Consider the following 16,525-nt stretch of genomic DNA (forward strand, 5'->3'; position numbering starts at 1 on the left):
TGGTGGAAACTCTTTTTTTTTTCCTAGTGGATTTCTTGTTTCTATTTTCCAAGCACACTTACAGGAAATGAAATATAGCCAGCTGCTCTTTGGCAAAACCAAAGGTACAGGCCTTGAGGTCAGACTTTCCATGGCTAATGCCTGTGAGCTGCATGCAGAAAGGACACATGTGACAAACTCCCTTGCCATCACTGCCCACAATAGCATACACCCCTCAAGGTCTACAGCTCCTTTGAACAGAGACCATCACAAGTTTCTCCCCCATTTCCTAGAAGCCTGTGAAGGACCCACCCATAGCAACCTCCAAAACAAAGAGTATCCCAAGTCACTTCTGGAAATCCTGCAAGTGTGCCAGGGTGTTCCTTGGACAGTCCTTTCCCAACCACACTCCCTACCAAGCCCCTTTTCTGCTACAGACCAGGACAAACTTCAAAGTCGGCCTTGTCTTCTAAGACACATTGCCTACCTAGCATTCTCCTGCTAACACAGGGCCCCCAATACTACACATGGGCAGAGAATCCAGGCTGGTGACAAGCAGGAAGGCAACTCCACTTATTTGGGCCAGTTGGTGAGCCTTGCAGTTTCTTGAGAATTGAACTACAGCTGCTGGTTTGTGTGTGGTGTCTGCTTGCTGAAAGGACTGGACTGCAGCTGCTGATTTGATTTGTGTTTGCTCTGGGACTGAACTGCTGACAAAGAAGATTGAGCTCACCCCAGAGAACTCCTGCTAAACAGGTCCACTTCCCCCACATCCTAATAACTTTTCACAGTTCTATCAGCTGGCACTTTCTACACGGCCCCTTGCCCCTGACTCTTTACACTCTTTAGACACACACACACACACACACACACACACACACACACACACACACACTCATTCAGACCTCAGTGTTATGGTCACAGTAAACTTGCCACAGATTCCCTTATGCTCTTGAATCAAGAGACAGGCTCTGTACCTTGCTGTGTGATTCATGAACAATGAGACTACACAGAAGTGACACTGTCCCAGGTCCTTAATACACTGGCCACTTCTGCCATGCACTCTTGAAAGCTTCAGAACCTCCACTCTCTGGAGTCCTGAGACTGTGAGTAGTACAGAAACCCAAATAGCCCAGGCTGCCATGCTGGGAGAAACCCTAACTATACCTATAGAAAAAAGGAGGCACAGGAGAGGGAATGTCCGGCCAGCCCCAATGCTTAGGCCCTAGTCACAGAAATCATTTCAGCTGAGACCAGGCTTTAAAGCAGAAATGTCCCACTATACAGTGTCCAAGTCACACCAACAAGCAGTGGTTTCTACAAGCCCAGCTCTAAGGATGGTTTCTGATACAGCACCAAAGCACTGAAATATCACCCTCTCAAAACGACTTCACCTCCCCAGTTCCCCTCACAGCACAATCTGAGGCCCACCTGGAACTACTGGGACCCTGACATAGGAATGACAGTCACTAGGGCAAATATTCACGCCCTAAGCATTTCTTCTGATAAAACTGCAGAATGACACTTCCTTCTGAGGGAGGTGGACCCGAGGCCGTGCTTTCCTTCAGAGGATGATTTAGGAATAGAAAGACATGTGTCACTTCCAGATAAAAGCTACATGTCTCTCCCTCTGACCCTGTGACAGCTGATGTAAGTTCCAGGGGTGATGCTTTTGGTCAGCCTGATTCCCAAGTGCCTTCCTGCCTTGTTCCCTGAAATACAATCCTTCCTTCATTTCTACTTCTCTAAGAATGCAGGCTAGTGCACTGAACCAATATTAGCTTGAACAAATTCACCAGACACATGAGAAGCAGACAAAATACCCTTTAATCTGAAGTAAGAGAGAACCAACAAGCTTGAATGCCTATATACATATCTACAGCTGAATTTATTTGCTTACTATATCTATCAATAACATTTTCTTTAATATGACTTTTACAAAAGCATGTTCAACCTATCTGTAAAAATTAACTCCTTCCAAAAATGTCCAAAGTTGGCTTCCCATCTCTTATTCCAAACTCTGGAGGCTATATGTATTTGGGAATTTAAAACGTTTAGAAGAATGATATGTTTATGTGCCATGTTTTATATAAAATCCTCAGAAGGTCTGGGGTAGCACCCTAACCTGGGTATATTAATATTTTCCCCACAGAGAACATACAAATATTAATACAAGTAGGTTAATTAAAATCAACAGCCTTGAGCTAGTTCAGGTAGGACTAGACACCAAAAGCATTCAGCAAGGTTGGATGTTATGCCAAGAGAATTGATAAAAACGTTGTGTACAGGGCTTTCCGAGTCACCTTTATTTCTCATGCTAGAGATTAAACCCAAGGCCTCATACATGCTCAGCAGAGTCTACTCCCAGTCCCAGAGCTTTCTCTGTGTGTGCAGCTTGCACAGAACTGTGGAAAGCCATGTAGCCTCAGTGTTGGATGAAGAGAGCATAGAGAAAGCTTGTGAGTGCGAGTCGCATGCCCGTCTGCAGCGTCGAGGAGCGACTGCCAGGGATGCCCACCATCAGCCCACACACCCCTCCCATTGTCCCTACTCACAAGGCTGTGAGTGTGCATGTGGGATATGGAGTGCATCTGATTTGCTACTTATTAGGGTAGGTGGAGGCGTGTACGTCCATGCTTAAGAGCCAGAGGTCAATGTCAAGCGTCCTTCCTCCCTCTCTTCCTTCGCTCCCTGATGCAGACTTTGTCACTAAATCTGATCTCACTGTTTCAGAGAGGACAGCTGGCCAAAGACCTTCCGAGACCCACCTGTCTCCACCTGCCATAGTCCCACCTTGTCCCCGCAGCACGGGGAGTCAAGATACAAGATACCAAGCCTGGCTTTTTGATGAGGATTTTGGGGGATCCAACTGAGGTCTGCCTCCTTATCTGGCAGGCACTTCGTTCACTGAGCCATCTCCCTGGTTCCTTCATTAGGTTTTGCAATGCTTAATCTCTGGTTAAGAATGCTGATGAAATATATTGATCGAAATGTGAAGAAATTTTTAAGTATGAATTTACTTGTATTATTTATGAGGCAGAGGGAATGAGTTTACCTTTATAAGCTGCCTACGCAGATGGCAGGTAAGTCTCATGATTTACATGAGAGAGTGCACAAAGGGATTTTATTTAGAAGACTGACTAAGGCCCTTCTGTCAGGGGAGCAGATCTGAAGTTTACAAAACATAATGGGAATTCCTATAGCAGGCCTGAGCCCAGACCTGAAGTAAACCTTTCAGTACCCAAGGGGGAGGCGTAGGAAGTAGGGTTCCACTGCTCCCACTGGGAGCCTCTCAAGATACATCCAGCTCTGGCCTGCTCTGAGTGTCTGTCCCTGATCTGCGGCTCTAGGACAGGTGCCTATCAGCTGTCACCAAGAGAGAGCCAGAGGTGTAGGGCAGCTTGTTCCTAACCCTTTCAACTATAAGTGTTAAAAACAGGAAAAACATAGAAAAGTGGAAAATAAGAAAAATAAAGTAGAGAACAGTCAGTCTTTGGTCTCTCTGGACACTAAATGGAAATATCTGGAGAAGATCTGTCACTAATAGACAAAAATTAAAGAATCTTAATGAGGAAGTTGGAAACTAAAATCTAATACAGTGGGGTTGGGGATTTAGCTCAGTGGTAGAGCGCTTGCCTAGCAAGCGCAAGGCCCTGGGTTCGGTCCTCAGCTCCAAAAAAAAAAAAACAAAAAAAAAAAAAACAAAAAAAAAAATCTAATACAGTAACATTCACTATTCATCTCCTGTATTCTATACTATATGGACCTTTAAAAATAAACTTCATGGTTTTAAAATCCCTGATTTTAAGTTATGGACATAACTAAGAATGGAGTCAGGTTGTGTATAAAGTGTTGTCTAAAATCAGTCTTCGTAGAGCGCTGTCTGCAAAGGGGACAACTGCCAGTGCTGTGCCGGCACATTCCTAAACATTCCACTGTGTGCTGGTTTCCGTTTAGCTGGCTGGCTGGCTGGCTGGCTGGCTGGCTGGCTGGCTGGCTGGTTAATTTGGTTTTTCATACTTCTTAAGTCTAAGGAGATGTCCATCTGAGCAATGGATATATCCCGGAGAACAAACACATGGGAGTGTTTCCCCCAGGAAGTGCTGTGGACCTGGATGTTGAAAAGCATGGCTCATGCCTCAGTGCCTCAGTTGTCCCTGAGTGCTGTGAGGAAGTGAGGTTGAGTGGTCTTCACAACGGCTCTGAGTTGAGCTCATGCTCAGTTCAGTTACAGAGCTCACTGTGCTAAGCCACAGTGAGATCACAGCAAGATGCTCTCTGCTGGTCGAGCGCACAGTAGGGTGTCTACAGATAACGGGATGTGCCACACTATGAGAAAGTTCCAAGGAGAGTTCTCACCGTAAAGAGATGAAAATGAATGGAAGATAAATGTGTTTGACTTGACTTTAATATTACATTCATCTGTATGTGTATCAAAACTGCACTCAGAACCCCATTAACATGCGAAAAGAATTTCCATCAACATTTATAACATTAAGGTATATTAGTTATAATAACAAAACAGTGTGGAAAATACAATAGTGATAAAAAGCACTACTTAGCATCCACAGGCGAGTGAGGGATAATTAGGGGATAAACGAGGAAGAAAGACTCACACGGGAGTTTGTAATCACAGCAGTCGTTCACTGAAGAGGAAAGGTCCTCCCCACACAGATTTAGAGACCTCCAAAGCCAGACACACACCCCTGCCCTAAACAGCAGAATACTGGCCAACAGGACAGCGTAGAAACACAGAAGGCCCATGTTCTCCAATTGTATGCCCTGTATTTCCCAATACAGCTCCAATTCCACAGACTCGGTCTCTCTGTGTCTATAAAACACTAAAGTAACTTGAGGAAATGCCATATCAGACCAAGCACGGTTTGTTTCACAAAATGTATCCACTGAACAAAAATGGCAGGCGGTAAACAGCCAGAGAGCAACAGCAGCGCTGAGCCTGGCTCCTCTGGGCCAGAAAGCCAGCCAGCCAGCCAGCCAGACAGACAGACAGTCAGACAGCCAGACAGCCAGCAGCGCATACTGCAACCCTTCCACACTGCTAGAATCCAGGTTTTTAACTTTCTAAAGTAAGAACACATAGAATGTAATTTAAGCATACAGAAAGAAGGGCATTTTGTCCAAGTCACATTATGAATTTATTCTTGCTTCTGTCCCAACCAGGGAAAAAGACTCCTTAAAATTAGAATTCTATGTCCATGGGTGTCTCATAATAACTCACAATGGGAAAGATATCAGTTGATTTATTAAATATAAAGTGAGAGCCATAGGCATTTAGAGTGTTGCTAATGAGACAACCAACCTTTGCTGGGTCCTTAACATGGCTTCACTTTCATTTTCGCAGTTGCAGAATTGTTATAATAGAAAATCATGTTCTGTTAAGGAGGAGGTAAAGCCGTGGCCCCGGCGCTGCCTCTGCCCTCCCCATGCCCACAAGCAGCCCACACACTCTTTATGAAAGACGTGCCTCACAGGACAGCTTAACAGAACATTCGCAGCAGTCCCACTCAGGAACTAAAGTCAGGCTCAGAGTCAAAGACCACACATCACCTTTCCTGCAGACTGTCCAACTTGACATTCCGCTACACTAAATGGACCCCATCTAACTTACACCATGGATATTTTTAAGGCCCGTGTCTGAGGCTGGGTGGTTATGTCCACTGCTGTCTCATTGCGCTGCGGACTCATTGCGCTGAGGACTCATTGCGCTGCGGACTCATTGCGCTGAGGACTCATTGCGCTGAGGACTCATTGCACTGCTGACTCATTGCACTGCATTTACTCTCCTCCCTTCCCTCAAGCATGACAGACAGATGACCTTAGCCAATCACTGACCTTATGGAGGGCAGGAGCCAATACTGGTACCAAAAATCCGTTGTAAATGTAGCTGACGAGCTGCGTGCGGATCAAGGGGTGAGCGACCTGAGGCGGAAGCAGAGGACACAGTTCACTCTCCACGGTGTCTCAAAACCAGACAGTCCTGTCTCCATCTTAATTCAAAAGGAAACCCGGAATTTGGGCTAAGCTTCACTTGTTCAATAATACTTCAGACCACACAATGATGTGATTACTTAAAAAAAAGTATCTATTATAATATAAACAGCTAAAAATTATACTCCCAACTATAGAAAAGATGTTAATTTTAACGTTGACTTGAAAAGACAGACAATGAAAAGACTGAGCATGCATAAATATTTATAAGTTAAAATGAGTAAATTATAAAGTATAATTTTTGCCCCTTAACTCCTCCTAAGCTCCATATCTACCTGTGGTTACCTTTTTAAAAGAGTTTAACTATAGAAAAGAATAATTAAGTACACTTATTTTTCTAACAGAGAACTTTGAAGATGCATTTTCTGATATTTCTGATATTTAGGGAGGAAAGATTCTGTAAAATATCCTCAGAAAAAGCGGTCAGCTGTTCAAAAGCAGGAAGCATTGCTGGTGTTTCTTCCCCAAAATGGATTTTCAAAATCTAAGGAACATGGACAAACCTTTACTGACATAGTTGATACTTGCAGGGGCTCCCTAACTCCAAAACATTGCTTAAATGTTTTAAAATAATGTTTGCCTTTAATTTCAAATAAATATATTTCCTGTTCTTCACCAGGCCTGAAGAAGCAGCTTTAATGAGGGCAGAAGGGAAGAGGGGAGGGAGGGAGGGAGGGAAGGAGGGAAGGAGAGAGGAGGGAGGGAAGGAGAGAGGAGGGAGAGAGGAAAGATTCAATCAAACAAAAAGTAAAAAAGCAATTTCTAGGGAAGTAAGTCTAGCTGTTTAAATTACTGACAATCTTTCTCTATATCTAAAGAGGAGCTAATAGTAGTTCCATCAATTTTATATCCATACATTTCTGCAGAAAATGTTGATAGACTGTAATATTAAAGAGAAAATAATTTAAAATGTAATCCATTTATCTTAAATACAAATAAAACTTCCTTTGACTTAGCAATAAAAATGAGAGGGGAACCAAAGTAATTTACTTTCATTTTCCTCCAGAAGCTGTTTCTTTATTTGGTAGATAAACAGATTATACGTAACATTTTTCACCCTAACAATCACCATAAAACAAACTTGATTTCTTAATAAATCCAATATAAAGGTAGTATTTATGCTACATAGAAGAAATTTTTGATGAAAACTTAGTATACCCTTAAACATATATAAAATTGGATTTTTATTGAAAACAGTAACAAGAAATTTGAAGGTAAAAAAAATCTAATCAAAAAGCCAGATACACAAGAGTTCAGTGGCTGTTTTTCCCCTAAAGCAAGCCAATTTCAAAGCAAATTTAATTTGTGTAGCTAAGAAGATTGTTAACTTCTTCCCAATTCAATTGGGATAACAATATTCTTTATGTAGTGTGCACCATTAAGCAAAATAAAGTGTTTTCCTTTGTAAGCTCCTGGGAAGACCTTGAAGTAAAAGTGTTATAATTTGGAGCACTTAAGCAGCCTAAAAATATCTATTTAATGAGCCAGCCACTGAACTTATTTTTGATGGGTAAGTGGATAATCAGAACAGAATAACACTTTTTATAGAGAAAATAAAATCTTTTCATTTGTTCTCAATTGGAACTTTCAGAATCCTACCAAACGTTTTCACTCATTTCAAGATACTCAATGGGATCCAAGCAAAGCATCATTATTCCACAAGTGTGTCTCAAAATTAGCAAAGGGTTAATTTGGAGGAAACTGGAATAGTGAAGGGTGCCCATGCATGCTAGTTCCCCGCAAGCCTTAAGCTCTGACAGGACATTGGTCCACGATGGCTTCCAGGTTGCAGTACCTGGATGACTGCATTACAAAACTCCAGAGAGTTCATGAACTGCACGAGGGCGGGCAGCAGAAGCCAGTCGTCCTTCAGAAGGCAGTGCCACTCCTCACCCTTCTCTTCCAGCTTCGTGGGCAGGGAAGAGTACAGGCCACTGAGTCCCGTCGCAAGCACCTGATTCGGAAACAAAAAGAGCAAAGTAGTTCCGTCTGAAGCTCAGGGTCACAAAGATGCCGAGGCTACTGGTCCAAAGACCAAACTCTGAGCAGCAAGGGATTAATAAAGAGAAGGTAGCAACTAGCTAGGAGAGGTTAAACATGTGGACGGACTAGGAAGGCTACCCCAGCAGACAGCAAGGCAAATCCAGAGCTACTTAGCTATTAGTCAAAAGGTCGGGGAGGGTGATTCATCTTTTATACTAGGCACCAGGATGAGCTGGGAACCCAGCAAGTGAGAAGGCAAAACACAAAGATGACTGAAATGTGACTCTCATCAATCTATACTGGACATACGGGTAACTGATAGAGTCAGGTGTGTTGGGTCTCAAACATGATCTTCCAAGACTAACACAATGAATTCAATGATAAGACATGATAGCTCTTAGCACACACAAAAAAAGGAAGCTATCAGAGGAACTGATAAGAGCTGAGGTGGCACAGGAGCCCACGATGTACAAAAAGGACAATAAAACAGATGGGCCATAGCAACACTATAGATAGATAGGTAGATAGGTAGATAGATAGATAGATAGATAGATAGATAGATAGATAGATGATAAAGATACATGATAGATGCATAGATAGATACATACATGATAGATTCATACATACATGATAGATAGATAGGTAGATAGATACATACATACATGATAGATACATGATAGATTCATACTAGATAGATAGATAGATAGATAGATGATAGATAGATAGATAGATAGATAGATAGATAGATAGATAGATAGAGATACATGATAGATGTACAGATACATACATGATAGATTCATACATACATGATAGATAGGTAGATAGATAGATAGATAGATAGATAGATAGATAGATAGATAGATAGATCAATCTTTGTCCTATTTCCTAGAAACCTTCATTCACCCACATATCAATTCACTCATTTAAAAAAAGCCTGACTACTTAATTTCAGGCCAAGTGCTAAGTACAGAAAACAAAACTGTAAGCAAGATTGATCCTTTATCTCTTTAAAAATCAGGGCATCTGTGGTCCCGAAGGAAAATATCTTCTATTTAAAGTATTTAATTCGTTGTCAACATACCCATACAAATCACTTTAATACTAGTTTTGAATGTGACCCAAATGAGTTGTCTACATAAATCAGAAACCTCTGGCAAATGCATATGGAGCCCAAAGTCCCCTAGAAGAGAAGTCTAATCTGGATACTACATTTTAAAAATCAATTACATTTGCTAACTCATGCTAAATTAACCACAGAACAAAGACTTTAATTCTGCGTTCTCCTGGTTTCTTAACCACTCTGAGGCTCTGAAGATGATTTCATAAAGACAAGCTTAATTTGTCTGACTAAAAAGCTGGGAATAACTATTCAGTATATCAATATAATTACAGCAACATTAATTTTCAAATTACATACATCAGTGACAGTAATTAAAAATAATACATACCTAATATTCACTTTTTAAGTGAGTATTCTAAAAGGGCAGGGCTAGGATGTGAACAGGAGGAAACCTGCCCAGCCTGAAGACACACTCCATGCGAAATTGACAGCTGGGAGGGTGGGTGTCCCCACCATGTTCCTGCCATCATAAGATAGGGCTGGTCAATAGCCATTGTCTTCTTCAGAGTGGCAAAAAGAATATGAGAAAAATATTCTGCTAAATAATAAGCATTACACATGCTTAAGGGACAGGAGTGAGTGTGTGTGTGTGTGTGTGTGTGTGTGTGTGTGTGTGTTCACAGCTATTGACAACTGTATTGCCTTCCAAGGCACTAAGTTCAGATTCATTTACACACATTACACACATTTTTAGAACATAGGCTATGGGCCATACATAACAGGGCTGGTGCTTAAACAGACCAAGTCAGGGGAGGAGAGACGGAGAGGCCAGCCTCCAAGATAATGATCACAAGGAAGACCACCTTCACCCTCAAGAATACAGAGGGTACCCAGGGAGCGGGGACAAAGAGAGGCAAACAGAGATGTGTAGGTGCGTTTCATTTGTTTGTTTCATTTGTTTTGTTTTCTGGTTCAAGAACTAACATCAAATTCATTGCATAACTTGAAAACTAAATTATAAAAGACACACATCTCTGCATTCAACAGGTAATCAAAAATAAAATGTACTCCTTTAGCCTTTTATTGATTCTGACCACAAAACTGTAAAACATTATGTTTATTCTCAATACATTAAATATTAACGAAGTACTTTTCACTTGTCTTCTCCCAAAAGTATCCTTAAATGAAATTATCATGGGCTGGGGAGATGACTCAGCAGGTAAAGTTCCTGCTGCACAAGCAAGAGGACCAGAATCCTAACCCCCAGCACCACATAAAAGCCAAGGAGGTGTGGCTATAATTCCAGGGCTCAGAAAGCGAGACAGGGAATCCCAGAGCAAGCTCTCTGGAGCAGCCAAAATGGCACTATCCAGCTTCAACTGAAAGACTCTGTCTCAATGGATAACATAGGTGGATCAAGGAAGAAATCTGACATCGGCTTCAGGTGCAGGTGTGTGTGCACGTGCGCGCACACACACACACACACACACACATACACACATACACATATACATGCATGCATACATGCTCATATACAGGCACCCACATATGTGTGTATGCATATGTATGGATAGATATGTGCATAGATGTGTGTATGGATCTATCTATAGGTATGTGTATGTAGTAATTCCACACATGGAAACACATGAACACACACACACATACATACACATATACAGGCACTCATATATGTGTGTATGTATATGTATGGATGTACCTATGGGTATGTGTATGTAGTACTTCTACACATGGAAACACATGAACACACACACACACACATATACATAGACACCCAAATATGTGTGTATGCATATATATGGATGGATATCTGCATAGATGTGAGTATGGATATATGTATGTAGTACTTCCACAGATGGAAACACATAAACATACATGCACACGCACACACAAATACAGGCACCCAAATATGTATGTGTGTACATATGTATGTATGTACCTCCACACATGGAAACACATACACACGTACATACACAAAAAGGAAAAGAAAGAAAACAGGAAGAAAGGATGGATCATCATTCAGGGCCAGATGGATAGCGACAGTGAAAACAAATGACTCCTTGACAGTCTGGTGTGGTAACGCTACAAGCAGCTTTAGTATCAGACGAATGTGGTTTTGAGCTGGATCCTGCCATTAACTGGTAGTTATTAAACTCTATAACCTTAAATGAGTTGTGCTATTGTAAGGATTAAAGACAAGAACACATGCAAGATTAGAGCAGTGGTTTCCACTGAACACTGAGCAAGTCAAGGTCAATCCTTAAACATCCCAGAGTACTCGGTTAATTTTAGCGGAACAAAGATTTTTAGCAGATGGCTTTGGTTGGAAGCTAGCAGCAAAACACCTGGTAGACAGCATTTGCTACAATTTGCCAAAATAAAAAGCATCATAAATTTTGGATATGGGATAAATAACTTCCTACCTGTGGTTCTGTACCTAAAGGTCACCTGCTCTGATGTGCACAGCCTGATTTATGCTTACTAGACTTTGCCAACATGGGACAAAAGGTCTAAGTGCAACCATCAACATTTGGTTTAAAAACAAAACAGGATCACTTAGTGCCCAGCCATTTGTTGGTAGCAGATTGCAGGGTAGCCATATTCTCCTTCTCTCTTGAGAATCAAGGGGTGGGAGAGCAGAGCCAGGCAGCTCTTTCTAGCAACTTGAACAGCACAGGTTTCCAAATGAGGTCCAGTTTGCTAAGAGAGTCATTACTCTTCCAAGAGCCTGATGCTAACGCACTTTGACAATCATACTAATTAGAGAAAGCTTTTTGTCGACTGTGGCCCTTCGCTGGTTGGTTAATAGCATATGCTTTTATCTGCAAAATAAAGGGGCTTTTTTATTTTAATTATGTTGTCAGATGTAATTATGGAAAACTGAGTATAAATGAAATTATGGGCTCTATCCTGAGGGGTAATCTAACACAAGAAACTTGTCCTCTATCTAGCAAATGAGGTCAGCTGGTAATGTTGCTTTCCCTCCAATTTAAATGAACTGTACAATGTTTTAAAACACATTCTTATAAAAGCAACAATTACTGAAATCAGCTTAAACACAGTTAATGGAAATTTAAACACTAGAGCCACGCCCCATTCTTTTCCCAATGCACTTGAATTTTTAAGTTATGAACTATTAGAGATAATCAGAAAACAATAGACTTATAAACCATCCGTAATACTTATCAAATTGTATCATTTTGCTCTAGTTTCTTCAGAGTTCTTGGCATGTTCTTAAAACCAGCCGGGGTATGGCTGAGCGGTCGAGCGCTATGTGAGGATCTGGGATCAGTCAAGCCACACGTGTGAGGACCAGTTAATCCACAGGGCCAAGAGAACAGTTCTACTCCACTCTCATTTCCACCCCCTTCCTGTCATCATCCTCAAGACAGACTGCAGTCTTGAAGCTAATACACATTATTCTTATGCTTGTTTTTTTCTTTAACTATATTTTTACCTTAACTATATGTGTGTGCTCCCCCCTAAAAAAACTGGTAGGTACCATTCTGAGCTTTATGTAAAGTTTATGTAAATGCTAACATGGTACGTAGAACTTTGTTACCTATATCATTATGCAACACGATTTTAGATTTGTTAGTCTTCACACATGTAGCTATAGATACATGCTAATACATAGTCTAATTATGTTTTGTTTCATATATTTTAACTTTTATTTTCATTAAGTCACTAGTCAACTAAATGAACATCCTTGTCCCGGTATTTATAAGTAAAGCTTCAGGGCCACAAAGTAGGCAATGTTCGATGTTAATAACCTTTGGATATTGCTTTCCTCAGTTAGCATATCTATTTATACTTTCAGAAGTTCTTGTCTTTTCCATATCTTGAAACGCTTGGACACATTATAGTCACCCAAAGTACACAGTTTAAACTAGAATTTACTTCTGCTATTCATTCTGTGGCCTTGGACAGACATACAAGACATGTATTCTTCTAATAGTACCACAGTTCACTACCCTAAGAACCAAATGCCCCATGCTTTTATCTGCCAACTTTAGAGGATGCTTTTCTTTTCACTGATAACATATCCTCTGGTGGACCTAGACAGTGTGCAGTCTTTTCAGACTGCCTTCTCTCAGCTTGGTAGTATGTGTTTAAGGTTCCTGTGGTCTTTTCATGATTTGAAAGCTCACTTCATTTAGTTGAGTAATATTTTGAACATCTGGGTGGATCAGATTTTATTCATATACTAAAGGACATCTTGGTTGCTACTATAATTAAAAACTATGAAAAAAGAAGCTAGAAACACCCATGTTCAGGCTTTTGTGTGGACAGAAGTTTTAATTCCTTTATGTAATACCAAGGAAAGCAGGTGATGGACTATATGACAAGAGCATGTTTCATAAGAAACTGTTGGACTGGAAAGATGGCCCAGTGGTGAAGAATACTGAATGATCTTCCAACGGACCTGAGTTCAATTCCTAGAACCCACAGAGTGATTCACGACCCGCTGTAACTTCAGTTGCAGAGGATCAAATGCCATCTTTTGACCTGCACAGGCACTACACACATGCACAGACATACATACAGGCAAAATACCCATACACAGAAAAATGAATAAATAAATAAACCACTTTTTAAAAAAGAAACTATCAAATTGTCTTCCAAAGTGGCTACACCAATTTGCATCCCCAGCAGTAATTAATATGAATTCCTATTTTCACTCCTGCCTACACTTGGTATTATTAGTACACTCTGTGAACACTGACTGCAGGTGAACCCCTCCTCACTAACCTCATATCCCCACGCTAAGCAGACAGACAGACAGATCACACACACACATACACACACACCCCACAAACACACATTTCTAAATGTCCTCTATGGAGTGTTCTCCTGATCTAAAAATCATCCATACGTTATTAACTAACAAAAACAACAACAACAACAACAACAACAACAACAAAAATTGTATCTCCTCATAGCAACCTGTCTTCTGTTTTCCAACAAAACTCACCAGGAATCTCCAAACTATCTCACGTGTATTTAAGGCTACAGTGTAAAGACTAATAAAAAGAATAGATACTAAGAGTGTTCACCAAGTTTAGAAAGTATTGATAGCTATTGGTTAACCAGTAGAACACCAAAATCCCTCGGAGACTATGAGCCCCTGAAAATTCCATACTTTTCTTGGTGTGACTGGGCACTGGCTTCTCTAATATACACTGCTTTGTTTCCATAGCATGGACGAAGGAACTATGCAAAGTAGAGAACTTTTTGTGTCGCTGCAAATATGCTTTCATTTTTAAAACAAAAATCAATGCTTTAGACCTACAACAGTCATTATCTTGCTGAGAAACAAATTAATTTGGGAAACCAGCTGTGAGGGGCCTTACCTCATGCCTTGATTCAGTGGAGCAGAGTCAATCTGGGAGGCTATGGATTTTAAAAGTGCAGGTATAATCAACCTCTCTGCCTAACACAGCAAAGATGAATTGAGAAACGGTAGAGAGACTAGAGCGGTATTGTGGGCTGTTGCCGCTTAACCAAATTTTAGCACTGAAACTTAGGTAGCTCTGCCTCCAAGCAAGTTCCTCGGAAGACCTTGCCACAGAAGGTACAACTTGGAACGAATGGCAGAAAAGCATACAGTCTTGGCACGTGAGGGGAGGAGGTGGGACGTGGGGCAAGCACACCAAGGAGAGGGACTTACTGGACAGAAGTAGGTATTTTCCACAATGTGATTGGCCACCATGCTGTTCTCAGCCGAGAGAGACATGATAAATAGCAAAGCGTCCCGTGCTTGCTGGCCTACGGTGCCCTCTCGGTGGATGAAGGGTATCAGCAGAGAGAAGATGAGGAAGTTGGCGGCCCCTTGGTCCTCACTAGTATGGAAGAAGAGCTCCAGGATGGATGGGTCTTTGGCAAGGATGGAGCAAAGCTGGTTGAGCAGGACCACAAGCTTTCCCTCCACAGCCGGGGTGGCTGTCCCCGAACAGGAGCTTAGCAACATCATGAGGGGCTTCAGGATGGGCTTATGGTGCAGCAGGGGCTGGTAGGACTGGGTGACCAGCATCTCATACATCTTTAGCTGCTCGAGTTTGGTTTCGTCCGTGAATTCTCGTCTCAAGCTCCAAAGGAAGAGCTTTTCCATGATGTTCTCACAGACCACGAACTCCAGAATTGGCCCCATGGCAGCATCCTTGGCTTGTTCTTCGATGAGCAGGAAGAGCATGTGTTCTACATAGTTCTGCACAGCGCTGGCCTCATCTGGGGGGATGGACCCATATTTTGCCTGGATGTTCTTCAAGGGGTCATGCTTCTCTAAGATTTTCACAACCTGCAATATAGCAAGCACCACCTGTCACCTATTGCTGTTTCCCATAATCTCCAAAGCAGTCCACCCCAGCCTTGCCAAACTGGCACGAAAAATGGAGACTTGGGATTCAATACAAATTATATACATTTGATGTTGGATATCATATATAATATATATATTATAGAATTATAGAATATTGTAGAATATTAGAATATTATATATAATATAAAAACTATCGAGTATGTCAATAGCGGAAAGGATAAGAAAAGCAAAGAAGTGCAAAAGTAATCATTACTTTTATATGCAAAAAGAAAACAAGTTACTTTCCCCTTCAACTATCATACAACGTGGCCTTTAACATTTCAAATGCATGAAATAATTAAAAGGAAACCTGGCTTTCTTCCATAGTGCGGTTGCCCCGAAGACTTTGGCAGAGCAACGTAACTCCTTACACGCGATGTTCCCAAACACTATGCCTCACTTCTCCACTTGGAGGGACAGACGCCCTCTTCAACCACACACAACACAGGAGTAAGAGCAATCAATGGAAAGTGAGACCCTGTAGCACAAATGGAATTGATCCTAACAGAAGGCATAGACACAAAAACCAAGGTCTAAAGAGTCTGAACATCTCGTTCTTCATGATAAATGAATGAATGAATGAATGAATGAATGAATGAATGAATGAATATCTTTCCAAGATAATCAATTACAAAATAGACTCCTGACACTTGGGGTGATATGAAGGTTTTGGACACAGTGATACAAAGTAGCTAATGAAACAAAATCAGATGCACCTAATAGATGGCTAAGGTAAATTACATATGTTAGGCACCTGTAAAGGTCGAGACACATGGTTGGTCCAGCTCTTTTTCTTCCTACTGCTGGTATCTGAAGCTTCCAACCTCACTGTTCCCACTGACACGTGTACATGGGTACCTGACAGTGTAGGTTATTTTACATCTTAGTTCTCATTTACCTCAGTGACTTGGGATAGCCATGACAATCCCATCTGATTGACTCCTTTAAAATACTCCACGTGGTACTTTTAAAACCACCCGGCGCTTCACCACTGACTCAATCTTTGTTTCTCTTTGCCTTTCTGAACAGCATAGAATGCAATGTTTGCCTTTGGCGGTTCCCTCCTGGCCCACTTCTGTGATGTGCTGTTACATGTTCTGTATTTAGGTAACAGTTTT

The 16,525-nt window shown here is 41.3% G+C and overlaps 1 protein-coding gene across 4 annotated transcripts in view; it reads right to left on the bottom strand.

The window, feature by feature from the left end:
• The window catches only part of Fhip1a (FHF complex subunit HOOK interacting protein 1A), a 252,515-nt gene that overhangs the window by 58,413 nt on the left and 177,577 nt on the right, over positions 1-16,525 (bottom strand). For all 4 annotated transcript variants that reach the window (XM_087628641.1, XM_087628644.1, XM_087628636.1 and 1 more), the window contains 3 exon segments: positions 14,721-15,347; positions 7,784-7,942; positions 5,833-5,919 (listed from right to left, as the gene is read on the bottom strand). In XM_087628641.1, coding sequence (XP_087484767.1) covers positions 5,833-5,919; positions 7,784-7,942; positions 14,721-15,347 — 873 coding nt within the window.

The sequence above is a fragment of the Rattus norvegicus genome, chromosome 2 (assembly GCF_021556685.1).
Source record: "Rattus norvegicus strain SHRSP/BbbUtx chromosome 2, alternate assembly SHRSP_T2T, whole genome shotgun sequence".
Classification (NCBI taxonomy): Eukaryota; Metazoa; Chordata; class Mammalia; order Rodentia; family Muridae; genus Rattus; species Rattus norvegicus.